Source organism: Heloderma suspectum, chromosome 9 (genome assembly GCF_057233095.1).
Source record: "Heloderma suspectum isolate Gila_16-S chromosome 9, 16-S_ref, whole genome shotgun sequence".
NCBI classification, from domain to species: domain Eukaryota; kingdom Metazoa; phylum Chordata; class Lepidosauria; order Squamata; family Helodermatidae; genus Heloderma; species Heloderma suspectum.
In genome coordinates, this window is record NC_139466.1 from 2280444 (window position 1) to 2294063 (window position 13620).

A 13620-nucleotide genomic window follows, 5' to 3' on the forward strand; every position below is an offset into this window, starting at 1 on the left:
GGCTAGATGGGCCGAGGGTCTGACGCAGCTTCTGATGTTTCTCTGCACAGCCGCAGCCCTTCAATTATCTCCAACATGGGAACCTGCTCAAGCTGGTACCGATCCTGCTAGGAGCGCACACACCTCCCCCTTCTCCAGCCCCTCTCATCCTGAAAATGGTGCTGTGCCAAACCCAGAGCGGCTGCGTGAACTGAACTCTGGCTTGGAAACGGGTAGCCACCCAGCCACAGGACTGGCCTCTGCACGGCACATACGCGCCCCACTAGTCAAACATACCCCACCCACCCCCAGCGTCAAGCAGGAGGCCACACATGCTGTCCAGACTAGCGCCGTTGTCAGACAACACTCTTCGGTTTCCCTCACACTGGGAGAACTTTATTTTGTAGATGAAAAAGAGCAACAGCTGCATGCTAAGAGGAGCCAAAGGGGCGGCAAGATATTCCGGGCGCCAGCCAGTAGGTGCCACTCCCCTGCCTATTCCCCCACCGCCCTTCACCTGCTTCCAAACCAAGGCAGTCCGCCAGCCCTGGGCTCCAAAGGGCAGTGGGCTGAGCGCCTGCCTCTGGCAAGCAGCAGATGCTCTTGCAGGTGCCCTTCTCGTCTACAGCAGATAGCAGGACGAGCTCCTGCTCCTGAGCCTGAGGTGGCTGTACCCGGGGCGGACTCAGTTTCCGCCAGGAATAAGGCTGGGCAGTGCTTTGCTCTCCCCTCTTTCCTCCCACTCCTCATCTTCCTCCTCTGACCAGCTCAAGCTGTCGTCCAACTCCTCCTGAAGAGCCCCCCTGGCTTCCTGGCCTTCCGAGGCATGGGTCTCCAGCTCCTGCTGCTGCCGCCGCAGGGCCTCTGATCGGCTCTGCGGATGCTCCAGCCTGGCCCAGGTAACAGGGCTGGCCTTCTTCAGGGTGATCTCCACCTTGGAGGACACCATGTTCACGAAGCTCCTTTCCACGCTGATGACCTGGAGGACGAGGATGCTACAGTCAGGACTAGACTGGCAGGCCACAATGTCCTGGGGAAAAGCAGGGGAGGGGCCCTGCAACCACCAGGCAGGCTGGCCAAGGAAGCCCCCAGGGCCATGCAGTTGGAAGACTAGATGGGGAGCCAACGCAAGGTCTGTCCTGCTGGCAGAGGGCCGGCAAGAGGACACACCACCACTGGGGGATGGAGAGGAGGAGCGTGAGCCACCACCGCCACACAGGAGAGGAGATGGGAGAGAAGCACGAGGCGCCGCCGCTGCCGCTCTCACCCTCTCCCCACTTCCCCCTTCCCCCCTGCCAGCAGCCTCCACCCAACTTCCCATCAGTGCCTCACTTTGGGGGGTCCTTCACGAGAATGGGGCTTTGGCAGGGAGGTGGCCCTGGAGACGACCACTTTGAGGGACATCAGGCAGCGGCTGCAGGGCACGCAAGACCCAACGCCCTTCCAGATCCACCACCTGAGGCAGGTGATTCACCCCGCCTCAGGGGAGAGCCAGCCCTGCACAGGTTCCTTTCATGTTTCCTCACTGCAGCCAAATTGTGGAATGGCACCCATACACACACACACACACACACACACACATGCATTTGACCTCTGTGCAGTGAGGAGAAATTCACCAAGCAAGGCTTTCCCCTCATTGCTGGGGCATGCACTCTGCGTAGACTCCAAGCTCTTCCCTAAAGATTTTATTTTAATTTTTGGTAAGAAAGCAAGACAAACAAACCAAAACCTACCCCCCAGAGATCCAGCTCCGCCTGGAAAACCTTGTCTCCCTCAAAGATGACATGGATGTCCAGCTGCGGGGGGGAGGGGGGAAGATAAAAGGAGGAGGCCCCCTCAGCACGGCTCAGGGCTGCTGTGGGAACCCCATCTCATTCTGACCGCAAGCAGATTGCATTCTCTCCGCAGGCCAGGCCAGTGGTATCCCTCCCCAGTGGCAACACCAAGGTTGCTCCATGGGGCAGCTGGCCCCATGGGCACCCACACCTCCTTACCACAGTCCGGTTGGCCTTCACGGAGCTGAGATCTGGCAGAGGGGTCTTAGCATAGATGGTTACCACCACTTGGCTGCTGGTTTGGTGCCAATCCTGCCGGCAAGAGACCAGCTTCTTGTCCTGCTCCTGTCGACAAAAAAAGAGCTACTTAACCTTCTGGTCCCCACCCCCTGCTCAGGGAGCTGGTCACTTTGGCGGCACAAAAGGTAAGTGCCAGTTCCCTCCAGACAGGTGCCTTGTAGGGCTGGTAGCAAGAATGGCATCACAAAGGCAAGCAAAGAGGCCTTCCAGCCATCCACGTTTCATGGGTGCTGAAACCATAGCCCAGTTGCTCCCCTCCTAGCCACAAGGGCCTACTTGGCCACAAGCCAACATCTGGAGGTTAGCGTTCCATATGGTCCAGACATTCACCGTGCTCTCCCCACATTTCAATTTTAGGATTAAAATGACTTTGTTCTGGCCTCTTGGTCATCAAACTGCAGATCTAGTTAATGCAGATTTCCCCACTCTAGTTCATGTTACTAAAAAGTTAGGACTTGCAAAAACTGAGCCACACCTGAGGACTGGCGCAGGGCAGGGCAGGGCAGATGAGGTGATGGCAAAGGTAGAGGAGAGAGGAGTTTCTCTGGGAAGCCTCAATGCAAATAAGTATGGAGGAGGCACTCTTGGCACAAAACAAATGCCTTTGATGGCAGTCAAAGAAAAGGAAAGATCAAACTCCTCCAGTATAGGATGGCCAGGTGTCCTCCTTGACAGAAGACAGTCCTGTATTTCAAGGGCTGCCAGAGGACAGCCCTCTGTTTGAAAACCTGTCCAGTCCAAGTCCCGTTTAAAGTCAAAGAACCCCATGAAGGGAAAGCCCAGGGGTCTTCAAGTCACCCATGAAGAGCACGGGGACAGCAGATGGAGCAGGCACACAGGTCACCCAGTCAGTCTCCCCTATGATGGTGAGATGCCTTGTATTTATTTTTCCATTACACTGATTTTTAAATTTGTATCTATACACAGAAATTAGCATCTGCAAATGGTATGAAAATTGGTGTACACTTACTGGGCTTCTTCATGTCCAGATATGGAACCCAGTAAGATCAGAACTCATTAAGGGGAGGGGGCAGGGAAAGACAGAAGGGTGTTGGGGGCGGAGGGCAGTTCCTCACCTGCTTCTTCACCCAGATGTGCTTCCCCTTGGTGCAGCCCTTCTGCTCCAGGAACGCAGTGAAGTCTGTCGTTTTAATTCCACAGCAGCTCCAGTATTTCATGCTGGGGAGGATCAATGAACCGAGAAGGAGAGAAGGGCAGGAATGAGCCAGAAAGTATGCTGGGGGGGTGAGGGGTGAGAATTAAGCCAGGGTGGGCAAGCTTCAGGCTTGTGGGATCTACTATGCTTTTTTACTAGAACCCTGACATCCCCCAGCCAGAGCCTGATGCAAAAGATATAGACCCCGAATGAGAGAATTCTGAGTCCAAGATTTTGTTTTGAGCACCAAAACTGAGTGAGGCTCGCAGCCCTTCCAAACACACAAAATACCCTTGGTTACCCCACATTGTCTTCATCTCTGCAGTATAATCTGGGGCAGCAGAAGTGGAGTTGTCATTTTGCTGCAGCAATTGTTATATACTTCAGAGTCAGGAATCTTTGCCAATCTCCTGCAAATCACCCAGAGATCTACCAGTACCTCCCAATCTGCTTTCTGCCCACCCCTGAATTAAGCCATCTCCACCTTGCACATTTGCCTCCATCCCACCGTGGCTGAAACAGGAGGAATGTCAGTGGCAGAGAGTCCCCATTTAAACCGTGGTCCAGTCATTCAACATAACAGAGATATGTAAAATACACATCTCTGCACAGAAATACAGGAGGAGGAGCTTGGTAGCCCCATCGAGAGCATTTGGGTTGAAATAAATGGAGCAAAGAATAAAAGGAACCTGGTGATCGGAGTCTACTACCGGCCACCCAATCAAGGAGAAGACAAGGATGAAACTTTTGAAAAGCAAATAGCCAATGTTTTAAGGAAGCATGATGTAGTAGTAATGGAGGACTTCAATTTCCCCGATATTTGTTGGGAGACAAATTCTGCAAAACATGGCCCCTCCAGGAAATTCCTGACTTGTGTGGTGGATAACTTCCTCTTACAGAAAGTAGAGGAAGGAACTAGAGGATCGGCTATCCTTGACTTGATCCTAACCAACAGAGATGACTTAGTGGATAAAGTAGCAGTTACAGGAACTCTGGGGGAAAGCGACCATGTTGTACTTGAGTTCTTGGTTCTAAGGGAAGCAAAAGCCGAGTGTAGTCAAACGCGTACCCTGGATTTTAGGAAAGCTGATTTTCATAAACTCAGAACAATGATCAGTAAGGTACCATGGCAAGCGACGCTAACGGGAAAAGGAGTCCAAGATGGGTGGGAGCTTTTAAAAAAGGAAATTCTCAAGGCACAATCACAAGCAATTCCAACAAGAAGAAAAGGTGGAAGACAACGGAAGAAGCCAATGTGGCTTCACAAAAAGCTTAGGGATGACCTGAAAACAAAAAAGGACACATATAGGAAGTGGAAAGAAGGCCAAGTAACAAAGGAGGAGTACAGGCAGATAGCACAGAATTGCAGGGATGGCGTCAGGAAGGCTAAAGCTGAGAATGAGCTAAGGTTAGCAAGGGATGCTAAAAACAACAAAAAGGCTTTCTTCAGCTACGTGCATAGTAAAAGGCAGAGGAAAGAAATGGTGGTTCAGCTATTAAATAAGGATGGCAAAACAATAACAGATGACAAAGAAAAGGCAGAGGTGCTCAATTCCTACTTTGGCTCAGTCTTCTCCCAAAAGAGGGTCTATGACCCCCCTGGCAAAGGCGAAGTACAGGCTGAAGGGGCAGGATTGCAGCTTGAGATCGACAGGCATATGGTCAAGGAACACCTCATTACTTTGAATGAGTTCAAATCTCCAGGGCCAGATGAACTGCATCCTAGAGTCATAAAGGAAATGGCAGAAGAACTCTCAGAACCGCTGTCTATTCTCTTTGAGAAATCATGGAGGACCGGGGAAGTGCCAGATGACTGGAGGAGGGCTAATGTTGTCCCTATCTTCAAATAGGGTAAAAAGGAGGAACCTGGGAACTACAGACCAGTCAGTCTGACATCCATCCCTGGGAAAATTCTGGAGCAGATCATAAAGCAATCCATCTGGAAGCACCTTGACAACAATGCCGTGATTACTTGAAGCCAACATGGATTTGTCAAGAACAAGGCCTGCCAGACGAATCTGATCTCATTTTTTGATCAAGTAACCTCCCTTGTAGACTGTGGGAATGCTGTAGACATCATATACCTCGACATCAGCAAAGCTTTCAGCAAAGTGCCCCATGATATCCTGATGAGCAAACTAGCTCAAAGTGGGCTAAATGAAACAACGATCCGGTGGATCCACAGTTGGCTACAGAATCGGACTCAAAGAGTGCTTATCAATGGGACCTTCTCAAACTGGGGAGAGGTAACGAGTGGGGTACCGCAGGGCTCAGGCCTGGGCCCAGTGCTCTTCAACATTTTTATGAATGACTTGGAGGAGGAGGTGCAGGGAATGCTGATCAAATTTGCAGATGACACAAAATTGGGAGGGATAGCTAATACTTTGGAAGACAGAAACAAAATTCAAAGGGATCTGGATAGACTGGAGCGCTGGGCAGAAAACAAGAGAATGACATTGAATAGGGATAAATGCCAAGTTCTGCACCTAGGAAAAAGAAACCAAATGCACAGTTACAAGATGGGGGATATGTGGCTCAACCACACTACAAGCGAGAAGGATCTTGGAATTGTTGTCGATCACAAGCTGAATATGAGCCAACAATGTGATGTGGCTGCAAAAAAGGCCAATGCTCTTTTGGGCTGCATTCATAGAAGCATCGCTTCCAAATCCCGGGAAGTACTAGTTCCCCTCTACTCAGCACTGGTTAGGCCTCATCTGGAGTACTGTGTCCAGTTCTGGGCACCACACTTTGAAGGATGCAGACAAACTGGAGAGGGTTCAGAGGAGGGCAACAAAGGTGATCAGGGGACTGGAAACAAAGCCCTATGAAGAGAGACTGAAAGAACTGGGCATGTTTAGCCTTGAGAAGACTGAGGGGAGATATGATAGCACTCTTCAAGTCCTTGAAAGGTTGTCACAGAGAGGAAGGCCAGGATCTCTTCTCGATCATCCCAGAGTGCAGGACACGGAATAATGGGCTCAAGTGACAGGAAGCCAGATTCCGGCTGAACATCAGGAAAAACTTCCTGACTGTAAGAGCAATACGACAATGGAACCAATTACCTGGGGAGGTGGTGGGCTCTCCCACACTGGAGGCCTTCAAGACGAGGCTGGACGGCCATTTGTCAGGGATGCTCTGACTTGGATTCCTGCATTGAGCAGAGGGTTGGACTCGATGGCCTTGTAGGCCCCTTCCAACCCTACTATCCCATGATTCTATGATTCTATGGCTCTCTCTCTCTGCAGCCTTTGAAACATCCTGGAGGACAGGGCACAGGGCTCTGTTCAGCACTCAGGCTGCTCTTTGCCAAAAGCCACCGTGGGATTCATTTTGAGTCACACCCATTTACAGGATGGGAGGCGGCAACAGCTGGATTGTCCTGGATGAGGTTGGGGAGGGCGTGTGTGTAAGGAGAGCTGAAAAGCAACAGGGTAACCCTACCGTTAGGCAGAGTGAGGCATCCACCTCAGGCAACTAATTTTGGGTGTCCTGAAAGGGCAGCAAATTGTTCATCATTTAGGGGGCAAACCTACGCATGTTTAGACAGAAAAAAGCCCAACAATTCCCAGCATTCCCCAGACAGCCAGGGTTTGTAGGACTTTTTTCTGTCTAAACATGCTTAGGATTGCACCTTTACTCTATTATTATTGTATTTTTACTGCCAGGGAGAGGGGACTGAAATTTGACTGCCCTTGGGTACTTGACTCTTTGCAACTTTTATCTCAGGCAGCAAAATGTCTTGGGCTGGTCGTAGAAGCAAATGTATTTGTGGACCTGGATTTGAAGAGACATTGATTTGGGTATGGTACTGCCAGCCTGTGTGCTTGTTCAGTCTGTACATTTGTCAATTAACTGAATATTCCAACATGCTCAGGTAAGGGGGAGAGAGTAATACAGGGAGCGCATCCAGCCTAAGAGACTGGTGCCCCGGTATACCTGGTACTGATGAGGAGAGTCTATCTCACCAGGTGGGGCAGAGCTTGGCAGAGCAGCCATCGCACAGGGAAGAGGGTGAGCCATCCCTGGCAGGTCGGGATCTCGGCCCCACTGTGTGAGGAAAGGAGCCTTGGCCGCTGGCCCAAGAAAACCAGCATTTGGGGGAAGGCAAGGGGAAAGCTGCCTGTCTCTTACCCCTCATGGAAGACAGGCACGCCTGGGTGGAAGGTGCAGGTTTCCGTGTTGTTCTCTTCCCCCTGGTAGACCTGAAAGATGAGACAGGGCAGAAAGGTCAGCCAGGCAGCCTGGAAGGGCATGTGCCAAGCCAGTCCGCTCTTTGCCGGCCAGGCAGCCCCCAGCCTCAGCTGTTCCCCATTCCTTCCCACCAGTACCACCACCATCAGTGGGCTCCATTGCCCAGGGGGACTTGTCACAGCTGTCCTCGTGCTTAGGGATCAGGGGCCAGGGCGGCTCTTGCCACTCCTGGCACCGGGCTCATTCCACCACCAGGGCCAGAAAGACGAAGAGGAGGAGGAGGACCGGAACTTTGGGCAGGGGAGCACTTCTTGTGGAAGAAGAGCGCAGTCTTTGCCAGACAGCCCTGAGGCAGAAAAGTCCTCAAGTACAACCCATGGGGAAGCAAAGGCAACTGGGGGGGGGCAGACGTGACTCACCGCCTTGCATCCAGAGTTCTTGCAGCTGGTGCCGGTGCTCACCTCCAGGACAGCCCCTACAAGATGGCCAGAAAGGCACAAATCAGAGCTCAGGCCCAGAGCTTAGGCCTGTTGCACTCAGCAAGGTGCAATCTGCTGGGCTGGGTTAAAGGCCTGGAGATCTTCTGCTAAGCCCTAAACCTGGGGTGCAGAACCTCATCAGCTGGAGGGTCAAATTCTGTTTTGGAGAATCTCCTGGGAGCCACATTCCAGTGGTGGGAGGGTCCAAAATATCAGCCTAGTTTAGCTCAAAAGTCCTACTGCCTGTAATGAAGCCTTAAGAGAGGCGTTTCAAACTTTTAGAATGGAGGAAAACTGCACAAAAGTTGGGAAGCTACCAAATGACTGGTTGTTGGGGAAAGGGGGCATGGCCATCTGCAGAACCCTGGAGAGCCAGATGGGCCAAATTTGGCCCCGTGCCCGAGGTTCTGCACCACTGCCCTAACCCTGAGATGACAGATCTGTGATTATCTGCTATATATCCCAGGGTGCTTCCAGACAGAGCGCACCACCAATCGGAAGACCTATTCCATCTCTTCCTCCGTAACAGACTTTTCATAGAAAGAAAAAACACAGAAGCAACAGTGGAGAAACATGGAAGGGGTTCATGTCTGGACTCCCTGTCCGGGGAGGGGCAGGGGGAGGCAGGGTGCCTGCACAGTAAAAGCTTTGTCTGGAAACACCCCCCTGAAATGACAAGCAGATAGGCAGGGCAGGTGTTCAGGCACGTGCTGAAGCTTCCCAAACCTTCTGCAGTGCAGCTCACATCCTGTTCCTCGATGGCAGACTGGATGCCAACCCGTTAGCTTTTCACCCAGCAAGGCAAGGGGCAGCCACCCTCAGCTCAGGCCTAATAAACTCTTTTGACCTAATCCAGATTGATATGAGAAGCTGATTGCTGTTATTCAGAGTCTGAGTGGCACTCTGCACATGCTCAGGATGGTTACACTTCTCATGCCAATGGAATAGGGGCCCCGACATGCAGAGGTGCCATGCTGCAGCTTCCTTGGCACAGTGAGTTCATCCAGCCCTAGCGCTCGAGGCGCAAGGACTCCAACCAGAGGAGGCTGGTGGCTCCGATGTGAGTGGGGTGGTGAATCCGCTCTGGGTTTCAGTCAGAACTCTAAAGGAGCCATCCAAGGTGCAGAACATACTGCCCTGCAAAGCACCTTGGAGAGCTCCTGGAGAGTTCTGACTGAAACCCGGAGCGGATTCCCTGCCCCACTGACGTCCGGGCGGCCAGCCTCCGCCGGCTCTCACTCATTCTTCCCTCCAGCTTGGAGCCTCCTGGAGCCCAAATCTATCTACAGCCACCCAGCAACAGCATGCAGAACAGCCTTCCCCCACCTGGTGCCATTGGCCAGGCTAGGTGGGGATGGGGGAGTTGCAGTCCAGGACCTCTAGAGGACATCTGGTTGGGGAAGGCTGGTTGAGAGGCATCACCTTTTCTGACCTCCAGCTTGCAGCCCCTCAACCCACACTCCGTATCCCAGGGGAGGGGGCAGCCGCCAGGGTTTCCTCAAAGTCTCAGCCCCAAGCACAACACCCAGCCAGCCCCAACCACAGCCCAGCAGCCTATGTCCCTTCCCCCAAGTCTCTCACCAGTGCCTGGAGAGTCATGCACTGGAGGCTGCTCCTTGGGGGATAAGTCCAGCTTCTCCAGGGCTTGCTCCAGGGACCTGGACAACTTCACTGGCAGCAGCTGTTTCGGCTCATCAGAACTAGAGAAAATGAGCCAAAAAGAAAATTAAAGTGATCCACAGGTATATTACGGCTTGGGGATACTGCCTGGTCTCACCCAAGGAGAGAGTGGCCAGCAAGGTTGGAGCCCATGGGAGCCCCCCTGTATGCACCATCTCCTTCACACAGTGCAGCATTGACGTATAGAATGCCCAGCCTCAAGATGTGGTGACAGTGACAGCTCCCAGCTTAGAGGGTTTTCAAGGGAAATAATAAGCCATGGCAACTAAATGCGGCGTCCACGTCCAGCGGCAGCCCACGGCCATACCACCCTGAACACGCCCAGTTGCATCTCACCTTGGAAGATAAGCAGAGTCAGGCCTCGTTGGTACTTGGGTGGGAGGCTGCCTGGGAATACCAGGTGCTGTCTGTCGGGCCAGGCAAAGGCATTGCTCAGTGGGAAAGCACCGCCACAGGCAAAAGCCCCAGGCTCAATCCCCGGCATTTCCAGGGAGGGCCAGAAAAACTCCTGCCTGAATGCCTGGAGAGCCACTGCTGCCAGTCAGTGTTGACAGTCCTGGGCTAGATGGACCCAGGGCCTGGCTCAGTACAAGGCAGCTTCTGATGTACATCTGAACAGCAGATCCTGGGAATATACAAGGGAGGACTCTGCCTTCCTAGTCTGTGTGGGGCCTTCCCAGAAGCAGCCGGCTGTCCACTGCTGGCAACAGGATGCTGGGCTGGATCCTCAGTCTGATCCAGCAAGGCAATGCTGATGTCCTCTCAGCAAGCCATGACTAGGCCCAGGAGGAGCCCCTCTCCCTTCCCACTAGCTCACCTGGGCCTCTCGCGCTCCATCATCTCTGCTGACTTTGGCCCCTGGACAATGATCTCGGCACTCATCTTGACCTCTGGCTCGCCCAAGGCCTCCTCCAGCTCTGGAGGCTTCTCATTGCTGTGAGACCCTCGGGTGCAGCCCTTTGAGGATGAAACGCACAGGGTCTGGTCCAAGTTCCAATATCCCAGAATGAGAGTAACCACATCAGGAATTTCCCTTCTGCAATAAGAAGGGCTCTGCCAATGAACCTGGGAAGCCTCAGCTGCAAGGTGTACGTTGCTGTAACTGCATCCAATGGATCTCAGCATGTTCGTATCACACACCAACATCTCCATCCAAAATATTAACATTCTCAGAATTTCAAAGTTTGTGACACACCAGCAAAACTGCAAGTATATGTAGCAGTTTTATTGGATGGCTGCTTCTGAGTTGTTCTTTACCTGAGCCTTTGAGATGCAGAGGCAACAGGCTGGGCATTTAAAAAAGGGAAACGTCACCATAACTCAGCCTGAGACTCCGATATAGGGCAGGATACAGTTCAAACAAGTTAAACAAATGGCATCGGTGAGATCAGAGTCAAAACTCATTTGGCTTACAGCCAGCATGGCTCCCAGGAACCAGGCAAGGCCATGGAGAGGGTCAGGGCAGCTTCTGGGGGCAACAGGGCACCTGGGAAGGTGCACGGGGCATAGAACGCACCTTTATGGAGAGGAATTCTGAGAAGTCGGTGGTTCGTTTCTTGCAGCAAGACCAGCCCTGGGTACAAGAACAGAGCGTAAGTCTTCCAGTCTACAAACACAGGGGGCCACAAACATGGTTGCCAGGAGGATGCCAGTGGCAACCAGAAATTCAGTTCTGGCAACCAGCAGGGAAGACCTATGTTATATTTCATAGCCAGAGTTGTAACAATTTTTTAAAGCTACCATCGACACGGGGAGGCAAAGGGTGTGATGCGCTATCAGTGTTGTGGGTTGGAGGGAAGGGGTTCCACACCGCCTGCCTGTCCTCTCTGGTGCAATGCCATGCACATAGACAGGTGCATGGGTCCATGTGGGGGGACGGATGTGCCCTTGCCGAGAATGATGCTCCGGCAGATCGAGCTGAGCTAGCTACCTCCAAGTGCTGCCAGGACAACTCACCTTCAAGGCATCATGGAAGATGGGGACACCTGGGTGATGGAGGCAGGCATCTGAGAGCAGGGGGAGAAACACAGCAGAAGCAACCATTTCAGCAAGGCCGTGGTCCTCATGATCTGCCATTCAGAACGGCTCCCGCTCCCAGACTATTCTTGCTGGTGAAGACTGGAAGGGAACCTGAAAACGCAGGCAGGCCTCACAGACCCAACTGCTAACCTGCCTGCTGAGAGAAACTAGGCCTGCTGGACTTAGCAGCAGCAGCTGCCATCTCTTTTGTGCTGCTTCCAGGTCTGCAGCACTTGTTTAAACCATTTTCAAAGCTGCTCAACTCCACAGCCGAGGCACCCGGGGGCATGACAGCTCTATTATTTATTTAGTTGTATATTTGTACAAATAAAGCTCTACAAAGTGGGCAAGGGTCTGTGACAAAGAAGCCCCAGCACCATCTTTGACCGGACCATCCCCACAGTTCTTTGGGGGGAGCCAGGGCAGCGGGGCCGGTCTCGGCCGGTGGCCCTGCTCTGGCCACTGCACTCATCTAGGGCAAGGGGGAGCTCCCTTGAAATGAACGGGCTCCTGCAGAGCTTCACCTCCAAGGAGGTTCCCTCTCCCCACGGGCATCAGAGCGACTGCAGCGATGCTCCTTCGAGCAGCAGAGGCGGGGGCTCCGATGTCAGTGGGGCAGGGAAACCACTCCGGGTTTCAGTCAGAACCAGCCAGAACTCTAAGGGAGCTCTCCAAGGATTCCTGCCCCACTGGCACGGAGCCAGCCGGCTTTGTGCTCGGGAGGCCACTCGGTGGCCCCGTCCTGCCTCTCCTCTGCATTTGCGAAGCATGAACACTGGGGGCTCGTGCTGCCCCCCGTGCCCTGGGCAGCCGCCTCTTCTGGGCGTGGCGGGGGCTGCCAGGCTGAACGCGCTACACTCCCGCAGCCGCCGAAGAGCCCGCGGGCGGCGGAGCCCAGCGGCAAGCGCCCCCCCGCCTGGGGGCCGACCAGGCCCCGGTGCCGCCTTCGCACCCCCTTGCCGGGCAGGCCGCCGTGCTGGCAGGCCCCGTGCGCACCCCAGCCTGCAGACCAGGCAGCGGCAGCGGCAGCGGCGCTCCGCTCCCACGCGCAGCCTCGGCAGCGCTTGAGGCGGCGCTCGAGGCTTGGCGCAGGAGAGGCCGGGCCCAAGCCCTTCGGAAGTCACGCTCCCTGCCGGGAAGACTCCTCCCCGGTCCTCTCCTGGATGCAGACAGGGCTTCCTGCAGTTACGCCGTGAGATCAGGAACTCTGCACATGCTCAGCGACACTCCCCCGTGCTTCATCAGCGTCATCGCATGGGCTTGGTTGCAGCCTCCAGGCACGGCCAGCTGCTGCAGCACACGCAATCTGGAGCTCGGCAAGCGCCTCTGGGAGACCTGTGCCATGGCTGCCCTCTTGGCTGCTCTTCCCTGACAGGGAGAGGCTCCTGTCCCTGGAACGACGGCACGTCAGGCAGGCATCCAACAGGAGAAGGGCTCGCCACCACTCTGCCGCGAGAAGCGCCGCCTGCCGACCCGCCCGCCCATTGCTGCGGGCACAGCGGCCAGACCGGGGCGGGAGGGCGCGGCCGCGCGCCGGGCCCGCAGGCGCCGCCGCTGCCACACGCGGGGCCCGCGCCGCAGAGGCGCAGCGCCGGACGGGGCGCGCCGCCTTACCCTGGGCGCTCTCCCCCGGCTCGAAGCGCTGCCCGCAGCCCCTGTTGCGGCACAGCGCGGCCATGGTCTGCGCCACGCTGCGCGGCGCTCGGGCGGCTGCGGGACGGGGCTCCGCTATCTTTAGCCGCAGGCCGGCGCGGGGGCGGGCCTGCCGCTGGAGCCCGGCCCAAAGAAGGCCATGCAGCCGCTGCGCCGCCCGGCCCCCCGCCGGCGCGGAGGGCGCGTCCTGTGGGGAGGCAGGCGCGGCCGCTTCGCTTTCCCGCACGCGGGGTGCTCGGCCCAGTTCCTCGCCGCACCTGCCCTTCCCCCGCCGGGCCGGGCCGGGCCGGGCCGGGCCGGGCGGGCGGGGACGTGCCTCCTGTGCGGCGTGCACGCGAAGGCCTAGCGGTGCCGCGGCTGCCATGCGAGGAGAAACGCGACGGCT

The 13620-nt window shown here is 55.0% G+C and overlaps 1 protein-coding gene across 3 annotated transcripts; it reads right to left on the reverse strand.

Annotated features, from left to right (window-relative positions):
* Nucleotides 1–334: 334 nt before the first annotated feature.
* On the reverse strand, nucleotides 335–13338 carry ITGB1BP2 (integrin subunit beta 1 binding protein 2). 3 transcript variants are annotated; one of them, XM_084813470.1, is made up of 11 exons: nucleotides 13197–13338; nucleotides 11520–11569; nucleotides 11080–11136; nucleotides 10381–10520; nucleotides 9465–9583; nucleotides 7824–7879; nucleotides 7345–7415; nucleotides 3131–3233; nucleotides 1974–2099; nucleotides 1713–1775; nucleotides 335–958 (listed from the first exon to the last, which is right to left on the reverse strand). In XM_084813470.1, the coding sequence occupies exons 1-11, from the start codon at nucleotides 13258–13260 to the stop codon at nucleotides 665–667; spliced, it is 1143 nt and encodes a 380-aa protein (XP_084669596.1). In that variant the 5' UTR covers nucleotides 13261–13338; the 3' UTR covers nucleotides 335–664. The 3 variants fall into 3 exon arrangements, with proteins under 3 accessions (XP_084669596.1, XP_084669598.1, XP_084669597.1); XM_084813472.1 differs by lacking the exon at nucleotides 13197–13338 and having other exon boundaries at nucleotides 11520–11723; XM_084813471.1 differs by lacking the exon at nucleotides 1713–1775 and having other exon boundaries at nucleotides 357–958.
* Nucleotides 13339–13620: the final 282 nt, after the last annotated feature.

Bases quoted from the DNA above. Each gene is read 5' to 3' on its own strand.
- ITGB1BP2 (XM_084813472.1), bottom strand. From the start codon at position 11,639: ATGGCAGATCATGAGGACCACGGCCTTGCTGAAATGGTTGCTTCTGCT. The intron at 7,416-7,823 runs GTGAGTCACGTC...CTCATCTTTCAG, and splicing joins AGAACTCTGGATGCAAGGCG to GTCTACCAGGGGGAAGAGAA. The intron at 2,100-3,130 runs GTGAGGAACTGC...TTTTGTCGACAG, and splicing joins ACATCTGGGTGAAGAAGCAG to GAGCAGGACAAGAAGCTGGT.